This window comes from Pristiophorus japonicus, chromosome 10 (genome assembly GCF_044704955.1).
Source record: "Pristiophorus japonicus isolate sPriJap1 chromosome 10, sPriJap1.hap1, whole genome shotgun sequence".
NCBI classification, from domain to species: Eukaryota; Metazoa; Chordata; class Chondrichthyes; family Pristiophoridae; genus Pristiophorus; species Pristiophorus japonicus.
Genome location: NC_091986.1, coordinates 216,674,805 through 216,690,547, shown reverse-complemented (window position 1 = coordinate 216,690,547; position 15,743 = coordinate 216,674,805). Strand labels below are relative to the sequence as shown.

The 15,743-nt window shown below is 53.5% G+C and overlaps 1 protein-coding gene across 3 annotated transcripts in view; it reads right to left on the bottom strand.

The window, feature by feature from the left end:
- gdpd5b (glycerophosphodiester phosphodiesterase domain containing 5b) overlaps positions 1-15,743 on the bottom strand; it is a 284,799-nt gene that overhangs the window by 46,258 nt on the left and 222,798 nt on the right. For all 3 annotated transcript variants that reach the window (XM_070892565.1, XM_070892566.1, XM_070892567.1), the window contains exons 9-13: positions 13,765-13,847; positions 10,530-10,680; positions 6,027-6,248; positions 2,804-2,961; positions 302-449 (exon numbers count right to left, since the gene is read on the bottom strand). In XM_070892565.1, the coding sequence (XP_070748666.1) occupies positions 302-449; positions 2,804-2,961; positions 6,027-6,248; positions 10,530-10,680; positions 13,765-13,847 (762 nt within the window). The remainder of the gene's footprint in view (positions 1-301; positions 450-2,803; positions 2,962-6,026; positions 6,249-10,529; positions 10,681-13,764; positions 13,848-15,743) is intronic.

Genomic DNA, 15,743 nt, shown 5'->3' with positions numbered 1-15,743 from the left:
GGCTAGATGGTCTACTCCTGTTCCTAATTCTTATGTTCTTATTCCCCCCCACCCCCGTGCGCCCCTCTCTCACCAATCACCCGCCCCAGTGCGCCCCTCTCTCCCCCTCTTGACCCCCCTCCTCCGTGCGCCCCCTCTCACCCCCCCTTCCCCGTGCGCCCCTCTCTCCCCCTCCCGCCGTGTGCCCCTCTCCCCCTCGCGCGCCCCTCTCTTCCCCGCCCCCCCACTGTGCGCCCCTCTCTCCCCCTCTTGCCTCCGTGCGCCCCTTTGCACCCCGCCGTGCGCCCACGCCCTTGCTCACCATGATCCAGGTGGGTGTCAGCACAGCGCTCAGGACCTGACAGGCGTCAGAGGTGACGGACCGGACCCCGGCACACCACAACACAGAGAACAGCCAGGGCTCATTCACCAGGTACAGGTTGGTGCTGATATTAGCCGCTGCGTACATCCTGCAATCGAGAGGGAGAGAAAGGAAGAGTGAGACCCAAGGAGCAGCTCGATGGCGGACGGCTTGTGTGGCCCAGGAAGCCAAACACCCCCGCCCTCGGTTACCGGACAGCCCCCGTCCACGGTTACCGGACAGCCCCCGCCCACGGTTACCGGGCCGACCCCGCCCCCACGGTTACCGGGCCGCCAGCTTATGTGGCAGGAGGTTTGGCCAACTTTGGTTGAACGTATTGCTGGAGGTTTCACCACATGACCCCCAATCACCCCACCCCCACACTCCCGCCATTGGACAACCGACACATCCAACCACGCGACAACCCATCTTCCCAAACCAACAAACTGCATTTATATAGAGCCGTTAACATAGTAAAAGGCCCCAAGGCGCTTCCACAGGAGCGATTATCAAACAGAATTTCACAGCAACCCTCATTAAGCGATATTAGGGCAGATGGAAGTAGGTTTTAAGGAGCGTCTTGAAGGAGGAAAGAGAGGTAGAGAGGCAGAGAAGTTTAGGAAGGGAGTTCCAGAGCTTGGGGCCAAGGCAGCTGAAGGCATGGCCACCGATGGTGGAGCGATTAGAATCAGGGATGCTCAGGGGTGCAGAATTGGGGGAGCGCAGACATCTCATAAAAACATAATAGGAGCAAGAGTTGGCCATTCGGTCCCTCGAGCCTGCTCCACCATTTAATAAGATCATGGCTGATCTGATCATGGACTCAGCTCCACTTCCCTGCCCGCTCCCCATAACCTTATTCCCTTATCGGTTAAGAAACTGTCTATCTCCACCTTAAATATATTCAATGACCCGGCCTCCACAGCTCACCAGGGCAGAGAATTCCACAGATTCACAACCCTCAGAAGAAATTCCTCCTCATCTCAGTTTTAAATGGGTGGCCCCTTATTTTGAGGCTATGTCCCCTAGTTTTAGTTTCCCCTATCAGTGGAAACATCCTCTCTGCATCAACATTGTTGAGCCCTCTCATTATCTTATACGTTTCAATAAGATCATCTCACATTCTTCTGAATTCCAATGAGTAGAGGCCCAACCTACTCAACCTTTCCTCATAAGTCAACCCCCTCATCCCCGGAATCAACCGAGTGAACCTTCTCTGAACTGCCTCCAATGCAAGTATCTCAGTGGTGGGGAGGTGTGGGGCTGGAGGAGATTACAGAGATCATCATCATCACCATAGGCAGTCCCTCGGAATCGAGGAAGACTTGCTTCCACTCTAAAAGTGAGTTCTCAGGTGACTGAACAGTCCAATACGGGAATTACAGTCTCTGTCACAGGTGGGACAGACAGTGGTTGGAGGAAAGGGTGGGTGGGGAGTCTGGTTTGCCGCATGCTCCTTCCGCTGCCTGCGCTTGGTTTCTGCACGCTCTCGGCGACGAGACTCGAGGTGTTCAGCACCCTCCCGGATGCACTTCCTCCACTTAGGGCGGTCTTTGGCCAGGGACTCCCAGGTGTCGGTGGGGATGTTGCACTTTATCAAGGAGGCTTTGAGGGTGTCCTTGTAACGTTTCCTCTACCCACCTTTGGCTCGTTTGCTGCGAAGGAGTTCTGAGTAGAGCGCTTGCTTTGGGAGTCTTGTGTCAGGCATGCGGACAATGTGGCCCGCCCAACGGAGCTGGTCGAGTGTGGTCAGTGCTTCGATGCTGGGGATGTTGGCCTGGTCGAGGACACTGACGTTGGTGCGTCTGTCCTCCCAGGGGATTTGCAGAGATAGGGAGGGGGTGAGGCCATGGAGGGATTTGAAAACGAGGGAAGCTAGGTGAATACACGAGGGAGAAAGGAATTGAAGGGTCCTTTAACGAGACGCGATGAAGAGGGGAGGGAGGAGGCTCATGCAGATTCACTAGAGTTTAGAAGAATGAGAGGGGATCTCATTGAAATGTATAACATTCTGACCGGGTTGGACAGACTGGATGCGGGGAGGATGTTTCCCCGGGCTGGGAAGTCTAGAACAAGGGGTCACAGTCTCAGGATACGGGGTAGGAAATTTAGGACCGAGATGAGGAAAAGTGTTTTCACTCAGAGGGTGGTGAACCTGTGGAATTCTCTACCACAGAAGGCTGTGGAGGCCAAGTCACTGAATATATTTAAGAGGGAGATAGATAGATTTCTAGACACAAAAGGTATGGAGAAAGGGGGAACATGGTGTTGAGATAGAGGATCAGCCATGACCATATTGAATGGCGGAGCAGACTCGAAGGGCCGAATGGCCTACTACTGCTCCTATTTTCCATGTTTCTATGCAGAGCCTGAACACTGGCATGGAGCAGTTGGGCCAAATGGTCTGGTTTCTGTGCGGTAAAGCTCTGCGACATTTGAAAGGCTCAGGCATTCGGGTTTTACCGCAGCTCCTCGGCGTCGACCGTGTTGTAGCGCAGGTTCAATCCGGCAATTCCCCGGACGCGCAACGCTCTCGCGTTCTGCTTCACCGAGGATATCTGCAAGAATCCCGGCGCCACTCGACGGACCAGTTGCCTCTCCTCCTCCGGGAGCCACAGCACCTGAAAAAAAACCAGAGAGTCAGGACTCAACATCCACGACTGCATCAACAACAAACTTGTACAGGCATTGAGCGTCCGAAATCTGGAGTTCCAAAATTCGGAATGTTCCCGGAATCCGGACACCGGGCCCATCCGTAATCCGGACTCCTCCGCCCCCCCCCCCCCCCCCTCGCCTTGGCGACCCGACTTCTCCCAGTCGGCGGCGGCCTGACCTCCCCACCCCCCCTGCCCCCGCCTCCCCTCGGCGGGCCAACCTCGCTGCCTTACCTCTGCTGCCCGACCCCACCTACCTTGGCCCAGGCAAAGACGTTCCACAATCTGGAAATACCCGGAATCCGGAACGGCCTCGGTCCCGAGGTTTCCGGATTGCTCAACCTGTAGTTACACAGCGCCGTTAACGTTACAAAAATGTTCCCCCCCCCCCTCCCCTCCCAAGGCCCATTCGCAAGGAGATTGAAATCAGCCAAAATTTGACACCCAGCCACTCGAGGAGATCATTGGCCCAGATATCCCGGTCGGCTGCTTCCCGCGGGTGATAGGGTAAAAAAAAAAAAAACTTGTAAAAAGAAGCGCACCTACCTTTTCCTGCAGGGCCCACGCCAGTTCTCGGTCCGGAGGCCTCCACTGACTGCGCATCGCAGTGCGTGCACGTCAGGACGTGCGCCGGACTGGAGCTGCAGTCACATGGTTCCAGGCAGCCAATCAAGGTAAAGTGTGTTCGCATTCACAAGGGCCATGAAATTCCCATGTCCCGGGTCTGTACGAAGTTTCTACGGACCCGGGAAGGCATCGGAAAAGCCGGTTTTAGGCGCGCAATGCGCATGCACTGAAAACTGGCTTTTCCGATCTGTTGACAGATCTCGCGCATATCGGGAGCAAGGACTCTGCAGAGCAAAATTTCCGATACTTACGAATATCTTGCTGACCAAATGTCCTCAAAAATCTTGCGCCCGAAAAAGCAGGCTCATAGCCTACTTTTACAGGCGCAAGTGTTTAAAAATACACAAAAATAAAGTTATAAAAACACATTTTATTGTTTAAAAGTTTATTTTAAGGTTTAATTAATTAAAAAAAAAAATTCCCGACTTTTTTTTTTAAAAAAGAACTTTAATTTAAATGAATATTAAATATGTAGTTTATTTTCTATTTTTTTTTAATGTATTTTGGGTGTTTGGGGGTTTCTCATTCATAGTAATGTGTTCCGGACTTACGGAACTCCTATTACTATGAACGAGAATCTATACTGCACCTGATTGGCTGCTGTCTCCAGCTCCCAGCCTGTGCACCTCCCCACGTGCACGCGCTGTGACGCGCACTCACCAGAGGCCTCAGGCTCGGAAGTTCCAACGGGCGCAGCAGCAACGGGTAACTGCGCATCTTTTTTCCCCTATTTCACTTGTTTGCCCACGGGAAGACCTCATTCGGAATTTCAGGCCCAATAATGGGAACTCCGTAAGTTGGAGTTCCCGTTCATCATCATAGGCAGTCCCTCGGAATCAAGGAAGACTTGCTTCCGCTCTCGGTGGCTGTACAGTCCAATACGAGAGCCACAGTCCCCGTCACACGTGGGACAGACAGTGGCTGGAGGAAAGGGTGGGTGGGACTGATTTGCTGCACGCTCCTTCCGCTGCCTATGAATTATGATGAATGGGAAACAGCCCCCAAAACATAAATAAAAAAAATACACCACATATTTAAGATTAATTTAAATTAAAGTTATTTATCTATTATTAAAAAATATATATTTTTCCAATTTTTAAAAAAGTTTTTAAATAAACTTACCGTAGTAGGCAGGATTTTTAACAATAAAACGTTTTTTTATCATTTTATTTTAAAATGGTTTTGTGTATTTTAAAACTTACGCCTGTAACAGTAGGCTATGCTTTTATCAGGCACAAGAGTTTTGAGGACATTTGCTGGGCAAGAGATGGGTAAGTCCCGCAATCTTGCCCGTGCAAATGTCCTCGCTCCCGAAATGCACTGGATCTGTCGAGCTCCAGCTTGACCAATCGGAAAAGCCGGTTTTTGGTGGATGCGCATGCACCGTAAACAGGCTTTTGCGATGCCTTCCCGGGTCTGTACACACACCCCGTACGCACACCTGGGGAGGCCGGGATTTCTGCATGCCCAAAAGCTTGGTCAACCAATAGGTTTTGAGGAGCGTCTTATAAAAGGAGGAAAAAAAGAGAGGCGGAGAGGTTTAGCCAGGGAATTCTCGAGCTTAGGCAGCTGAAAGCAACAAAAGGTGCCGAGAGCTCAGGGCCCAGGCAGCTGAAGGCACGGTCGCCAATGGCGGAGCGATTAAAATCGGGGATACGCGAGAGGTCAAAATTGGAGGAGCGCAGAGATCTCGGAGGGTTGTGGGGCTGGAGGAGGTAACAGAGAACGGGGGGAGGGGACGAGACAATAGGAGAGATTTCTCTGCCTCGCGACCTCTCTTTCAAGACGCTCCTTAAAGCCTACCTCTTTGACAAGCTTTTGGTCTCTCTCCCTCTCTCCCTCTCTCCCTCTCTCCCTCTCTCCCTCTCTCCCTCTCGCTCCCTCTCGCTCCCTCTCGCTCCCTCTCGCTCCCTCTCGCTCCCTCTCGCTCCCTCTCGCTCCCTCTCGCTCCCTCTCGCTCCCTCTCGCTCCCTCTCGCTCCCGACCAGATAGCCTTCAGGCAGGATTGGAGGGAAGTTGCTGGTATGTGTTTTTCAATTCTTTCACTGTGTCCGGGCATGCTTGACTTAACTCTCCAGAAGGTTTTTCTAGAGAGGCCACATACGCCGGCCGAAGCACAAATGGAGTAACTCTCAGCTGGCCGAACTTCCCTAAATGGCCAGAATTGGCGTAGGTGGCTGTTTACGCCCACCTTTGGCTGAAAAAAAAAACTGACCTAAACAAATCCTAACTAACTGAGTTACGCTGGTGCAAATTGATGGGGGAAACTGTGGTTTTTCCAACTTAGGCCAAAAAAAGCAGCCTGCTCCAAAAAAAAAAAACCAGCACACATAACTAGGGAAAATTGAGCCCATTGTGTGTAACGCACCTCAATTGTAACCAAAAAAAACCCAGCGGGCTCTCACCAGGTCTTGGGGCATTCCCGACTCCAGGATGGTTTCCAGGGTGACGTTGATCCAGGAGGGATGGAAGGGGTGGTCGGATGGGGGCCGCCACAGGCTGACCATCACCGACTTGTTGAGCCTGGCGGCCAGGCGCAGCACGTCTGCCAGTTTGCACAGCGACTGGTTGGAGGCCTCGATGTTGTCCTTCTGCGAGAGGTCCTGGGCCGTCCAGAACGGATCCTCCTGGAACACACAGAGGCAAGGCCGAGACGCTACGATTACAATCAGCAAGGACCCACAGTACCTTTCGCTAACTCGGGACGTCCCAAAGCGCTTTACAGCCAATGAAGCACGATTGATTTTTTGGGGGGGGGGGGGGGCGGGGGGCGGGGAGAGGAAGTGTAGTCACTGTTGTAATGTGGGAAATGCAGCAGCCAATTCTGGGCAGAGCAAGCTCCCATAATGACCAGATAATCTGTTTTTTTGTGATGTTGATTGAGGGATAAATATTGCCCCAAGACACCGGGGATAGCTCCCCTGCTCTCCCTCAAAATAGTGCCATGGGATCTTTTATGTCCACCCGAGAGCAGATGGGGCTTCGATTTAACGTCTCATCCTTAAGATGGCCCCTCCGACAGTGCGGCGCTCCCTCAGTTCCGCCCCTCCGACAGTGCGGCGCTCCCTCAGTACCGCTCCTCCGACAGTACGGCGCTCCCTCAGTACTGCCCCTCCGACCGTGCGGCGCTCCCTCAGTACTGCCCCTCCGACAGTGCGGCGCTCCCTCAGTTCCGCCCCTCCGACAGTGCGGCGCTCCCTCAGTACCGCTCCTCCGACAGTACGGCGCTCCCTCAGTACTGCCCCTCTGACAGTGGTGCACCCTCAGTACCGCCCCTCCGACAGTGCGGCGCTCCCTCAGTACCGCCCCTCCGAAAGTGCGGCGCTCCCTCACTCCTGCCCCTCCGACAGTGTGGCACTCCCTCAGTACTGCCCCTCCAACAGTGCGGTGCTCCCTCAGTACTGTCCCTCCGACAGTGCGGCGCTCCCTCAGTACCGCCCCTCCGACAGTGCGGCGCTCCCTCGGTACTGTCCCTCCGACAGTGCGGCACTCCCTCAGTACTGCCCCTCCGACAGTGCGGCGCTCCCTCAGTACCGCCCCTCCGACACTCCCTCAGTACCGCCCCTCCGACAGTGCGGCGCTCCCTCAGTACCGCCCCTCCGACAGTGCGGCGCTCCCTCAGTACCGCCCCTCCGACAGTGCGGCGCTCCCTCAGTACCGCCCCTCCGTCAGTGCGGCGCTCCCTCAGTACTGCCCCGCCGACAGTGCAGCGCTCCCTCAGCACTGCCCCTCCGACAGTGCGGCACTCCCTCAGCACTGCCCCTCCGACAGTGCGGCGCTCCCTCAGCAGTGCACTGGGAGTATCAGCCTAGACTTTTGTGCTCTAGTCCCTGGAGTGGGACTTGAACCCACAACCTTCGGACTCTGAGGCGAAGGTGCTGCCCACTGAGCCATGGCTTGGAGGGAGGTGAAGGGGAGGGAGGGTCGGGGGCGGGGGGGAAGCAGGAGGAACTGAGAAACCTGGGGGTTCACACACATAAATCTTCGAAGGTAGCAGAACAAGTTGAGCAGGCTGTTAATAATAAGCAGACCGGACCCTGGGCTTTATAAACAGAGGCACTGAGTACAAAAGCTCAGTCAGTGGGGCTGGATTGTCGGGTCCTTTGCGCTGCAGGTCTCGCTGCGGAGCGGCGTGAAACGGGGCAGCGGTGGTCTCCGGTGTCCGGCCGTGATCCTCAGGTCGGGGCTTGTGTCGGCGCTGTGCGGCACCGCGGTGGGCGAGCGCCGGGCGAGCGCCGGGTGTGCACGTTACCCGCCTCTGGTCACGGCAACGGCCGAGTCGCGACTCGAACCCGAACCGTGCGCCTGGAATCGTGCCTCGCAATGGCCACCTGGGAAATCAGTGATCCCGGTGAGGGAGGTAAAGGGCTGTACCTCCGAGGTGCGGCGGCGGCGAAGAGTGACATCATCAAGGTCCAGGTCGGTGATTGGAGCGTGGGCAGGTACAGCAGGAGCGCCGAGGTCGGGGCCGAAGGAGCTGCAAGAGCTCCTAGAGGGACATGACCGGGGCCCAGGAGAGGTGAGAGTTTGGGGCCCAGAAGAGGCGAGGGCCCAGGGGCAGCACGGGCCCAGCCCACACTGCGATATGTGCGCGCACTAGGCCCGTGCAGCAGAGCAGGTCTCCAGTCGTCTTGGTTAACCCTCGCCATTGGACCAAGACCTAGCTCTGTCAAGCCCCGTGTGGTGGCTGGTGTGCAACGGTCACCCCACGTTAAAAAAATCCACGCACAGGCATCTTCCACCCTTCAGGATGTAGTTCAGGATCTGGAATGTCAGGTCCTTCATTGGAACACCTGTAAACTCATCCCTTTTTGGCGTGGAAGCAAGTCATCCTCATTTTGAAAGACCGCCTATAATGACGACAGTGCTGTAACAGTAAGCGCGAGTGTTTGTTCTCTTAATTGTTTCAGCGATTTGTGTTGTGGTGGCGTGGGCAATGTTCTGGGAATGTTTTTGAGCGATTTTTGTTTCAGGTTTCCCCCTCCCCCTGCCCAGGCTTCTCTCGGAGCGCACACGACCTGGCACGTTAGTTCGCGGGTTTCCCGTCTTTGCACCACGACACGTGTACAGCGCCCCCCCTTCGTGCCGCGCCCCAATGCAGGGCCCAGACGCCCAAAATTCCTGACCAAAACGCAAACTATCCCGGGCGGTAACTTTCCCGCCCCGCCTTCGTTTTCACCCCGAAAAACAGAACAGCCCAAAAGCCCCAGCGCAGTTTTGTTTAATACCCTGAGGAATATTAAAGCTAAAAGACAGAAAGATCGAGAAAAAACAGAAAGATAAGAAAGGCCAAGATGGAGAGAAGGTGGTTGGGCAGGAGAGAGCAATCATTTAAGATAAAATTTCACTCTCGTACTCTGCCCTGGAGTGCGAAAGAGTTCGCGTCCGACACGAAAACCACAGTCCCAGTCACAGGTGGGACAGACAGTGGTTGAGGGAAAGGGTGGGTGGGGAGTCTGGTTTGCCGCACGCTCCTTCCGCTGCCTGCGCTTGTTTTCTGCATGCTCTCGGCGACGAGACTCGAGGTGCTCAGCGCCCTCCCGGATGCACTTCCTCCACTTAGGGCGGTCTTTGGCCAGGGACTCCCAGGTGTCAGTGGGCAGGGGAATGTCTATTGAAGTAATGTATATGAACTTCGAGAAGGTATTTGATAAGGTTCCACATCAGGGAGAGTTAGCTAAGATTAAAACTCATGGATTGAAGGCAAATTATTGACCTGGTTAGGAGACTGTTTAGGCAGGAGAAGACAGAGGTATATATTTGAATTGGAAGGAAGAGATGAGTGGTGTCCCACAAGGATCTGTGCTGGGGCCTCAACTATTTACTATATTTATTAACAACTTATGGGGGGAGGGGGGTGTTCTCCTTAGAGCAGAGAAGAGTGAGAGGAGATTTGATCGGGGGTGTTGAAAATCATGAGGTCTGCAGATAGACAGATTAGATAGAGAGAGAAACTGTTCCCATTGGTGGAAGGGTCGAGAACCAGAGGACACAGATTTAAGGTGATTGGCAGAAGAACCAAAGGCGACATGAGGAATAAAATTTTTACGTGTGGTTAGGATCTGGAATGCACTGCCTGAAAGGGTGGTGGAGGCAGACTCAATCGCGGCTTTCAAAAGGGAGTTGGATAAGTACCTGCAGGAAAAATAAATTGCAGAGCTACGGAGAAAGGGCGGGGGAGTGGGACTGGCTGAGGTGCTCTTGCAGAGAGCCGGCACGGGCTCGATGGGCCGAATGACCTCCTCCTGTGCTGTAACCATTCGATGATTCGACCATTCTATGGGGCAGTGTATCAGAATAAGGGGTCGCCCATTTAAAACTGAGATGAGGAGGAATTTCTTCTCTCAGAGGGTTGTAAATCTGTGGAATTCTCTGCCCCAGAGAGCTGTGGAAGCTGGGACATTGAATATATTTAAAGTGGAGATGGACAGATTTTTGAACGACAAAGGAGTCAACGGTTATGGGGAGCGGGCAGGGAAGTGGAGCTGAGTCCATGATCGGATCAGCCATGATCTTATTAAATGGCGGAGCAGGCTCGAGGGGCCAAATGGCCGACTCCTGCTACATAACAACATAAGAAATAGGAGCAGGAGGCGGCCGTATTGCCCCTATTTCTTATGTAATGTGTTTATGGAGGAGCAGTATTCAAGTCTGGGACTTTGTAGGGAATTAAGAACGAGTTAGAGGAAGAACGAGTGGCTGGGAACAAAATTGAAGAACAATCCTGGGAAAACCAAGGCGGGGGGGGGGGGGGAGAGAAAGAAAAAAAAAAGAGTGTAGCCGGTAAATTCCTGGGAATTTTCCCGGCCACCCGCGTAAGCGGAAGTTTGGCCGCGCCTTTACAGCGGGAGCAGGGGCGAGAGCGGCTCGCAGGGAACCTCCCGGCCTACCTCTCGGCTTCGGCCTACCTGGAAGAACCAGCGTCCGGCGTTGAGCATCTCCAGGTCGGTCCAGTTGAAGGTGGCGGCGTTGTCGAGGACCCGCTCGGGGAAGACCTCCCCCACGTTGGTGGTCCGCCGCAGCGTCGTGTCGTGCATCAGGAACGGAACACCGTCGTAGCTGAGGTGAGCAAAAGGAGAGGAGTGATCGGATCGGTCACAGAGCTCCACCTAGTGGACCACTGATGTAATAACAATAAAAGCTCATGTGGCAAGGTCATGTGAGCACAATTGTGTCAGGAGCCATCTTGTGGCGTGTGCGCCTGTATGGTGGCGTCTAAAGTTATCACAGGGTTAGCCAACCTCCAACAGCTCAGTGTCGGCCAGCCTAATGAATCCAAAGCCAAGCTAGTGAGATCGACACAGGGAGACTTTTATGTTTTTTAGTTGTTCACAGGATGTGGGCATCGCTGGCAAGGCCGGCATTTATTGCCCATCCCTAATTGCCCCTGGAGAAGGTGGTGGTGAGCTGTCTTCTTGAACCGCTGCAGTCCGTGTGGTGAAGGTGCTCCCACTGTGCTGTTAGGGAGGGAGTTCCAGGATTGTGACCCAGCGACGATGAAGGAACGGCCGATATATTTCCAAGTCGGGATGGTGTGTGACTGGGAGGGGAACGTGGAGGTGGTGGTGTTCCCATGCACCTGCTGCCCTTGTCCTTCTAGGAGGTAGAGGTCGCGGGTTTGGGAGGTGCTGCTGAAGAAGCCTTGGCGAGTTGCTGCAGTGCATCTTGTAGATGGTACACACTGCAGCCACGGTGCGCCGGTGGTGGAGGGAGTGAGTGTTGAAGGTGGTGGATGGGGGGCCAATCAAGCGGTTGCTTTGTCCTGGATGGTGTCGAGCTTCGAGTATTGTTGGAGCTGCACTCATCCACGCAAGTGGAGAGTATTCCATCACACTCCTGACTTGTGCCTTGTAGATGGTGGAAAGGCTTTGGGGAGTCAGGAGGTGAGACACTTGCCGCAGAATACCCAGCCTCTGACCTGTTTGCCTGACATGGAATGTTTGCAAAATTGTCCCCTCATAGGAACCAAAAAGGACTTGCATTTCTGTAGCGCCTTTCATGAGCAAAGGGCGTCGCAAAGCGCTTTGCAGCCAATGAAGTGCAACTCAATGCTACAACATAAGAAACGTGGCAGTCAATCTGCGCACATCAAGCTCCCACAAACAGCGATGACCGGATAATCAGCTTCTCCCCAATCACTATCAAAATCCCATCATTTTGAACGCCTCTGTTAAATCTCTCCATAACCTTCTCTAATCATGGAAGGCGGCCATTCGGCCCGTCGAACCCGTGCCGGCTCTCTGCAAGAGCACCTCACAGCTAGTCCCGAGATAAATGGAGTTGACACAAAGATCAGCCATGGTCTTGGTGAATGGCGGAGCAGGCCCGAGGGGCCGAATGGTCTACTCCTGCTCCAATGCTAGGCTGTGATGTCCCCCCCCCCCGCAAAGCCAACCGCCCCGAGGCCAGACAAGTGAAGTATGGCCACTTGGGTGAAACATAGAAATTTACAGCGCAGAAGGAAGCCATTCTTGCTCATCGTGTCCGCGCCGGCCGACAAAGAGCCGCACGGCCCTCGGTCAGCAGCCCTGAAGGTTACAGATAAACCCATGAACAATGAACAATGGCAGAAAGGTAAAGAGCACCCAGCCCAACCAGTCCGCCTCACACAACTGCAACATTCTACACTCCACCCCAACCGGAGCCATGTGATCTCCTGGGAGTGAGACACTGGATGGAATGTGCCCAATATCTCGGAAACTGGGGCTCCAGGGAGGGTGGGAGAACTTCAGCGGAGGGAGGAGGAGAAACGAATTGGGGGGGGAAAAAAAACAAACCAAACGGTCTCTAAACGAATCCTGCAACGGTTCTCAAACCTCGCGTTCAAATCCCGCCTCCTCCCCATCTCTGAAATCTCCTCCAGCCCCACAACCCTCCGAGATCTCTGCGCTCCTCCAATTCTGCCCTCTTGAGCATCCCCGATTTTAATCACTCCGCCATTGGCAGCCGTGCCTTCAGCTGCCTGGGCCCCAAGCTCTGGAACTCCCTCCCTAAACCTCTCCGCCTCTCTCTCCTCCTTTAAGACGCTCCCTAAAACCTACCGCTTTGAACAAGCTTTTCGGTCACCTTACATGGCTGTGTCAACTCTTTGTTTGATAATCGCTCCTGTGAAGCGCATTGGGTCATTTTTACTACGTTAAAGGCACTATATAAATGAAGGTTGTTGCTCTTGTTGTAAGCGAGGCCTGCAGACTAAGAATATAAAAATTAGGAGCAGGAGTCGGCCATTCGGCCCCTCGAGCCTGCTCCGCCATTCAATGAGATCATGGCTGATCTTCGACCTCAACTCCACTTTCCTGCCCAATTCCCCTATCCCTGGATTCCCCAAGAGTCCAAAAATCTATCGATCTCGGTCTTGAGTATACTAAACGACTGAGCATCCACAGCTTTCTGGGGCAGAGAATTCCAGAGATTCACCACCCTCTGAGTGTAGAAATTCCTCCTCATCTCAGTTCGAAATGGCCGACCCCTTATCCTGAGACTGTGACCCCTGGTTCTAGACTCTCCAGTCAAGAGAAATTACAAGATGCACTGCAGCAACTCGCCAAGGCTTCTTCGACAGCACCGCCCAAACCCGCGACCTCTACCGCCTAGAAGGACGAGGGCAGCAGGCGCATGGGAACACCACCACCTCCACGTTCCCCTCCCAGTCACACACCATCCCGACTTGGGAATATATCGGCCGTTCCTTCATCGTCGCTGGGTCACAATCCTGGAACTCCCTCCCTAACAGCACTGTGGGAGCACCTTCACCACACGGACTGCAGCGGTTCAAGAAGGCGGTTCACCACCACCTTCTCGAGGGGCAATTAGGGACAGGCAATAAATGCCGCCTTGCCAGCGATGCCCACATCCCAGGAACGAATGAAAAAAAAAAGCAGCCTCTGAGCATTTACCCTGTCAATCCCCTGTCAGAATATTATTTGTTTCAATGAGATCACCTCTCATTCTTCTAAACTCCAGGAGAGTATAAGGCCCAATCTACTCAATCTCTCCCCACAGGACAACACTCTCCTCCCAGGAATCAGTCGCGTGAACCCTCGAGTTCTATGTCATTAGCTGTATCAGGCCGACTACGAGATGGGAGAAGACGAACTAGATGGACCTGGGTCTGCTCAGAGCGGCAAAGCGTCTAAAGCTCACCTGATCGTGACGTTGACATTGAACCCGTCCGCCTGCCGGGCCGCTGCTTTCTGGAAGGACATCAAGGTGTTCTCCGGGGCGAGCTGTCGAGAAACGGGATTCAACACAGGGTCAGACCGGAGAGGCAGAGCAGAGTGTACAAGATTCAACGGTTAGGCAGTCGAAATTGGGTCCCGCCGTGTTTGAGGCTGATTTTACCGCCGGGCGGTAGGTGCTGCCTCAAACTGTGCAAAATTCAGTTTTGACGGCCAAAGATGCAAGAGCAGCGCGAAAAGTGGCGATGCACTCACCCTCGGGCACCAACGGAGCGGCACATCCCTGCTCCCCGTGCATGGGATAGAGCCAATAGCTCATTACAACCCTGAGGACGAGTGTGTTTGAAGACCAGGACCTCAAATCTGGCACCAAGCTCATGGTCGACAGGGTTGTAGTGATACCCGCCCTCCTGTATGGTTCAGAGACGTGGACCGTATACAGCAGACACCTCAAATCACTGGGGAAATACCACCAGCACTGCCTCCGCAAGATCCTGCAAATCCCCTGGGAGGATAGACGCACCAACGTCAGTGTTCTCGCTCAGGCCAACATCCCCAGCACTGAAGCACTGACCTCGCTCGACCAGCTCCGTTGGGCGGGCCACATTGTCCACATGCCCCGACACGAGACTCCCAAAGCAAGCGCTCTACACGGAACTCCTACACGGCAAGCGAGCCCCAGGTGGGCAGAGGAAACGTTTCAAGGACACCCTCAAAGCCTCCCTGATAAAGTGCAACATCTCCACCGACACCTGGGAGTCCCTGGCCAAAGACCGCCCTAAGTGGAGGAAGTGCATCCGGGAGGGTGCTGAGCACCTCGAGTCTCGTCGCCGAGAGCATGGAGAAACCAAGCGCAGGCAGCGGAAGGAGCGTGCGGCAAACCAGTCCCACCCACCCTTTCCTTCAACCACTGTCTGTCCCACCTGTGACAGAGACTGTAATTCCCGTATTGGACTGTTCAATCACCTGAGAACTCACTCTTAGAGTGGAAGCAAGTCTTCCTCGACTCCGAGGGACTGCCTATGATGATCACAAAGCCATAAATATAGAGTTCTGACGAAAGCTCATCGAGCTGAAACATCAACTTTGTTTCTCTCTCCATGGACCTGCGGAGTATTTCCAGCATTTTCTGTTTTTATTTTAACTACCACAGGGTGCTGTTTTTTTTTTAAAAGATGCAATACTCATAGTGACCACAGGATGGCGAAAGGCAGCAATTAGTAAAATATTTCTCATCGAGAAAATTCGAGTGCAGGTACAGTCATTCTTTCGCAGAAACTATCTGCATTGTTATTGGACCCTATCTCTGCAAAACATGCGAGTACTTGTTATTCCTTATGACATGCTTAATGGGACAGTGTAGAGGAAGCTTTACTCTGTATCTAACCCCGTGCTGTACCTGCCCTGGGAGTGTTTGATGGGACAGTGTAGAGGAAGCTTTACTCTGTATCTAACCCCGTGCTGTACCTGCCCTGGGAGTGTTTGATGGGACTGTGTAGAGGGAGCTTTACTCTGTATCTAACCCATGCTGTACCTGCCCTGGGAGTGTTTGATGGGACAGTGTAGAGTGAGCTTTACTCTGTATCTAACCCCGTGCTGTACCTGCCCTTCAAATGCTGACAATTAAATGGACCAGATTCTATTCTCCAACAGGGATATCCTTCATTGCGCTGACTGCTGCAATCTAATGACCTGCCCAGGGTATTGAAATATTCCAGCTCCTGCTTTAGTGCTGTCTGGAAACATGGATTAATACAATACGGCATTAATTTTTTTTTAAATTTAAAAGTCAGATTTATAAAGGGCAACTAATGAATAAATCCTCCCATTCCCTGGAGGAACTGTTGCAGGGCAGGGTAGAGTTTGGCCTATTTGCACATGACAAGAATTAAAACTCAGTTCCTGCACAATAAGACCCAACGTGAATGTCACACGCTGGGCACA